Raw genomic sequence first — 6,347 nt, 5'->3', positions numbered from 1 at the left:
CTCCATAACCTTTTTAAAGTGTTGAAGAGCAAAGATGTTGGCTTGAGGACTAAGGTGCGCCTGACCTAAGCCATGATGTTTTCAATAACCTCTTATGTATGCGAAAGCTGGACAGTGAATAAGGAAGACCGTAGAAGAATTGATGTCTTTGAGTTATGGTGGTGGAGGAGTCCTGGTAGCGTAGTTGATCATGAACTGGAGTGGCCTTGTACAGTTTTGTTACGTGCTGTGGAGTTGATTCCTGCTTCTGGAGATCCTATATGGCAGAACAGAATGCCCAGTAAGGTTTTCTAGGCTGTAAGTCTTTACTGTGGCTCTGTATTGTTTACCTCAAAGTCATAGGTTCAAGCTCACAAGCCGCTCCTTGAAACTCCTATACAGGGTCGCTGTGAGTTAGAATTGACTCTATGGGCACTTAACAACAGTCTTTACTGGAGCCGATTACCACATCTTTTGGAGCTGCTGCTGGGTTTGGCCGCCAATCTTTGGGCTCGCAGCCCAGCATTTAACCACTGCCACCAGGGTTCCTTTGTACAGTCTTAGGCCAGTGAATTCGATGCCCACTCCAGCCCCTTGTCTCAGTTTCCCACGAGTGATATAGGCGTAGTGGAAACATCTTCCTGGGGCTGTGATTTAGTGAAGGACCCGCCACTGAGGTCTGGGGAGCTGAGGAGCTGAAGGCCGGGAGGCGTCCAGCAGGAAAGGAGCAGGCTTTGGGGGGCTAAGCAGGGCCGGCGGGCGGGGCGAGGCTAGGGGCGGAGCATGGCGGGAACCCCGGCACAGCTTGGGTTGGAAGTTCACAGTGAAGGCGAGCGAGCGCTGGCCATGGGCCCCGCAGCGCGGCTGGCGGCGCTGCTGCTATTCCTGTTGGCTCTCGGGCCCCAGACTCTGGTGGGGCCCGCGGCGCGAGGGGACACATTTTCGGCCCTGACCAGCGTGGCACGCGCCCTGGCGCCCGAGCGCCGGCTGCTGGCCCTGCTGCGGCGTTACCTGCGCGTGGAAGAGGCGCGGCTGCGGGACCTGACCAGGTGAGAACGCGAGGGTGGGGCGACTGAGAGGTCTGAGTGGAAAAGATGGAGACTATGGGATGGAGTGGGGGATGATTCTGAGGCTGAGTGTGACTCCAGATTCATAGTCATTCTGTGTGGGATCGCAGACCCAGTGTTACACGGTGACACTGAAACACCGGTGTGCGAGGGGGAGTGAGTCTGAGGTCTGATGTGATTCAGGACCCTGTGAAAGACCCTGGATCCTGTGTGATGGTGGTGGTAGGGAAACAGAGTATGTGACCCCAGAGACAATGTGTCACACTGTGTGGGATCCCACATTCCCATCACACACCCAGTGAATGAAACCCCAGATCCAGCATCACACAGTGAAGTTGATATATTGTGGGAAAGTGTGATGGAGTAACTCTGAGGCAGGTGCTCTGGCAAGCAACGTGGGATCCCACCTCTGTGTCACGGTGACAGAACTATCGCTGACAGGCACTGTGACCATAAGATGGAGAGACTATGCTGACACTATGGCCCCATGTGTGTTGACCTTGTGAAATGGGCACTGTGAACAGGAACTGTGAAACACCATGAGATCCAGTGAAAGGATGTTTTATAGCAGGAGTCAGGAGATGTTTTGTGACTCTGTATGGAATGTGCATGTCATTGGGACTGGATGAGCATGGCATTATGCTATGCATGAGGAAGATGCTGAGTAACTGTACAGGTCACTCTATTTAATATGAATTAATTAATACAGTCAACACATATATAAGCCAAGCTCTGCTCTAGGCACTGGAGATAAAATGATGAACAAGAACCAACCCTGCCCAAGCTTGGAGTCTTTGAACCATGATTGCCGATCAGTGATGTTCATCGCCTCCTTTGCTTTTAGCTCTACCTTCTCTCTACACATGATAAAAACCAAAAATCACACCAGTTGCTGCTAAGTTGATTCTAACTCACATTCCTTAAGCCATGGCCCCTCCTTCATCTTCAAAGTCAGCAGTGTAACTTCTTCAAATTATCTGTGTGTCTAAGTAGACCTGTGCTTCATGTGGTTTTCTGTGGCTGATTTTTCAAAGTAGATTGCCAGGCCATTCTTCTGTGGTACCTTTGGGTAAACGTGAACTAACAACTTTTTGGTTTGCAACTGAGCACTTAACTGTTTGTGCCATCCAGGGGCTTCTACACATGATGAGTTCCCTAAATACTGAAGAAGTAATAACTGAGCTGTTATATGTGTGTAAAAGTCTTTGACACCAGGAAAACATTGTGAATCACCAGACTTGCTGCTGCAAAATACTGTGTATATAGCACACAGAAGCAGATGCTCAGCCAATATTGTATTGCTATATAATCAACAAAATTTAGTGATGCTCACTGTAGGATCAAATCTTGTAAAACTTGGACACTGGGGCAGTATAAGCATCTGTGTCAAACTATGAAAGATGAATGATTGCATATGATTCCATATGTATGAGTGTATGTTGTGCTTTCTCTTCTTGGGGCATCAGAAATCCCACAACACTGTGAGAAACAGTGTGTGATGCAATGAATCTCTTTTATATGGCTTTTCTCCCCATAGTCTAGTGATTCCTACAAAATGATTGGGTATGACTGTGTAAATAAAGGTGGGGTCATGCAAATATGATGTATGGAACCCTAAAAGGGGATTGGTTAGTTTTAACATTCTACTAGGCTTAAAAGACAGCCAATCCCAGAGCAGAGAGGAAAGCTCACTACCACCAAGACAGAAGAGCAGGAGTAAAATGTATCCTTTGGACATAGGGGCTCTGCACTCAGAATTCCCCAGACCCAAGAGACACAGAGAGAGAGTTGTTATGCTGAAGACTGCACAAGATGATGAGAAGCTGCAACAGTACCAGGAGACTGGTGCAAGATGGTGCAGTGGCTACAGTGCCAATCCACAGAAAGAACTGTGGGGGACCTCTCAGCATGTATTGGTGAAGCTAAAACTTGGTAACACCTTTCTGAGTAGGGCAGATGCCAGGTTGGGATACCAAGAGAGAAGAAACTGTAACCCATTACTTCCCTAATAAACCCTGTAATCATTAAGTATTGTCTATGACTTCTGTGTGATCACGGCAATGAATTATAGAGTCCAGCAGGGAAGTAGAGAGTGGTGTGGGAGGAATAATTGGTGTCAGAATTGATTTAAAAAAAAAAGGTTGGAGGGAGAAGGAATATTTGACCTCCACTTCATAGAAATCAGTCTTGGGCTGTTGATACTAACAATGATTCTCTCCCCTCATGAAGTCAGAGGTCTGATGGCACCATTTTTACACAGTGGTTGTGACCACATCACTCTTTGAAATACAGTTGACCTTTGAACAACATGGGGCATGACCTCCCACACAGTCAAAAATCTGCATATCATTTATAATTGATGCTTGGACAACATGGATTTAAATTGCACAGGCCTACTTGTACACACATTTCTTTTTCTTGTTGTTAAATCTGTAAGCTTAAACTGTTGTGTCATGCTAACACTGCTGTATGAGTAGTTAGTTTCCCCAGGAACTGCTAGCCCCTTGCCTTTCCATCCCCCCTAATTGGAGTATGAATGAGGAAAGTATGAAAGAGGGAGTTCTAAACATTTAATTTTGTTCGTTTCACTTGATATTTATTTAAGGACTCTATCATTCTGTTTTCTAGTCAGTGCTCTAAAGCCTAGTGAAATGTTCGTCTTTTAAAACAAGAATTTTGGCCGCTCCTGCTCATTTTCTATAATCCCAATCTGGTGATTTTATGTAATTTGAAATGTTATTTCTTAGGGCCTCAATTCATATTCTTCAAATTAGTAAGCCAAGAAAAGAGATCTATTTCTTTGTGTTGAAACTACTTCCTACACAAGCTAATGAATGGAAATTATACTAATTGTAGAAAGTAAAGTTAATCCCTAAATTTCTTTGTTTGCTTTGTTTTCATTTAAAAACATCACCAAGAGTAAAGAACGGTATCAACAGCAAGTATTTTTGTACCAGGAATTAAACATTTAGAATATCTCAAAAGAACTGAGACAAAGCCATTTCTGAATTCTGAAGGAGAAACATATTGCATTGAAGTAGCCATAGATTGTGGTTGGATAGCCTTCGCCGTCTATGTTTAATGCAGGGGTTGGGTTACAAATTTTATGTGCAGATTCTTGAAGGAAAGGATCTGATTTTCCATTCTCAGCAGCACTTGTTAAAGCAAAAAGTCATTTAGGAAACCCTGAGGTTTGAATTCACCATGGTCTCTGGAAACCAACTGTTTGCTCAGAGACTGGGCATAAGGCCAACATTTGGATTCCAAACCAGTCTCAGATATTAGCTGATAGTTCCATTTTTCCCCTTGTGTCACAAAAAAAAACGACATACTTGAACACTGGATTGAATAGCTTTAGGAGAGAACAAGCTGCTGGCCGAAACAGAACCCATAGTGCAGAGAGGATGGGAAGAGAAGAAAGACAGTGCTTTTTGACCATCAGATGGACTTGAGACAATTCAACAGCTCTCCACCCTGACTCTCTGCCTTTGTGCTTCACTTTCCTCTGATGCCAATTGAACAGAAAAGGTGATGGGAATAAATAATAGAAAGTTCATGCTGAAGGGCTTCTCAGAGTTCTAGACGAGGCCAGTTCTTTCACAGAGGGGAAGATTGAAGGGTAGTTGGAGGCAGGCCAAGATCAACCTCAGGTCTCCTCCCAGCTCCTCCTTACCCGACTGTCTTACAAATCACTGCCTAGTCAGCCTCAGTTGTTCCCAGACTCTTACTCTTCAGGCTGGACTCAAGCCCACGTCTCTGCTCATAAGTTTTTCATCTAGCAGTGGAATATCTTTCACTAAGTAGTTCCATATGGAGCTGAAATAGGGAAGAACGGGCAGTGAAAAAGAAAAAAAATCCCCCTCATTGGAGGCAGGTTTTGTTTCAAAACCCTGAAGAAGCCATCTTAAACTGCTCTTTGGGATCAGAGACAACCTGGGACTTGCCTGGCTTCCCATTCCCTTTCTGCAACACCTATTCCTTAGTTTATGCTGGAATTGAACTGTTAGGCTCCTTGGAAGCACTCTGAAGCAAGTCATCTTCTATTTTAAGTCCCATTTCACAGTTGAGGGCTCCACCCTTGAGAAATTCTGAGATCAGACTCTGCTTCAAAGGGTTAAACTCCTCCTACCCTGCACTAAGGGCTCCATGCTTACCTGTTGTTAAGTGTTGTCAAGTCAGTTCTGATCCATAGAGACCCTGTATAGGGTTTTTAAAGAGCAGCTGGTGGGCTTGAACTGTTGACCTGAGGTGAGTAGCACTCCAGCACTTACCCTACAGCACTACACCATTCTTACCTAAGGACTTCTATAGTCTCATATGATCTTAACCACTTAAACGGTAGCAGGTGCATGCATATCATTTTCACAGTCTTCTTAACTTCAGTGGTTGGTATCATATTGTTTGTTTTTTGAAATTAATAATTTTAAACCAAGAAGTTAAGACTAGAATTCTTCCGTCTGCTATATTGTAGATAACCAATACATGAAAGAAAGATGAAGATTTCTGCTCTTGTAAAGATTTACAGCCTCAGAAACCCTATACAGGGTCACTATGAGTCAGAACCGACTAGATGGCATACAACCATCTCTTCCAATATATTTGGGAGTCTTGGTGTGGTATTATAGAATAAGCACTGGACTGCTAACTGCAAGGTCAGCAGTTCAAACCCACCAGCCACTCTTCAGAAACCCTATACAGGGTTGCTATGAGTCTGAACTAACTCCATGGCCATAAATAACAACAACAAAATACATTTCAGTAATATACATTCTGTTTCTGTATTAGAAAGGAAACAACTATACCAGGGAAAGAGAAAGCATCTTTTGTCTTTATGATCTCTGGGGAGGCGAGGAATTAACCACAAAGATAATCACTTCAGGCCCCACCATTTTTGCTCCCCCACCCTTTTTTTTTGAAGTTTTTATTGTGAATTATGTGTTAGTTTACATGGGTGAACAATATCTTTATATTCATCCTATTGTATTTTGTTTCATTGCAATGATCACAATCCCCTGCACGCATCATCAAACAACCAAAGGGTACACCCCACACACCTGCCCCTGGTCACCACCACACAGACTCCCTCTCTCCCTGAGTCCAGAGTCCCCAGCTGCTCCCTCTGTCTACGTCATTGCCTCTGCCTCCATCCCTAGTGTCACTGCCTCTCAGGACAGCGTCTCACACTTCACTTTTCTCCCTTGATGGTTCCAGGGATCTCTGCTCCTGGACTGCAATATCAGTCACTCCCCTCCTTTTGTCACCAAACATTTACATTTACCTTTCTAACACTCCCTGTCAGAC

General features: G+C 44.5%; 1 protein-coding gene across 1 annotated transcript in view; it reads left to right on the top strand.

Annotated features, from left to right (window-relative positions):
* The first annotated feature begins 818 nt into the window (after positions 1 to 818).
* P4HA3 (prolyl 4-hydroxylase, alpha polypeptide III) overlaps positions 819 to 6,347 on the top strand; it is a 44,657-nt gene continuing 39,128 nt past the window's right edge. Inside the window, exon 1 of the mRNA XM_006875410.1 lies at positions 819 to 1,028. Coding sequence (XP_006875472.1) covers positions 826 to 1,028 — 203 coding nt within the window. The 5' untranslated portion in view covers positions 819 to 825. The remainder of the gene's footprint in view (positions 1,029 to 6,347) is intronic.

The sequence above is a fragment of the Chrysochloris asiatica genome, unplaced genomic scaffold, assembly GCF_000296735.1.
Source record: "Chrysochloris asiatica unplaced genomic scaffold, ChrAsi1.0 scaffold00326, whole genome shotgun sequence".
In the NCBI taxonomy this organism is placed as follows: Eukaryota; Metazoa; Chordata; class Mammalia; order Afrosoricida; family Chrysochloridae; genus Chrysochloris; species Chrysochloris asiatica.
The sequence above is the reverse complement of the archived record's forward strand: the minus strand, read 5'-3'. Positions and strand labels throughout refer to the sequence as shown.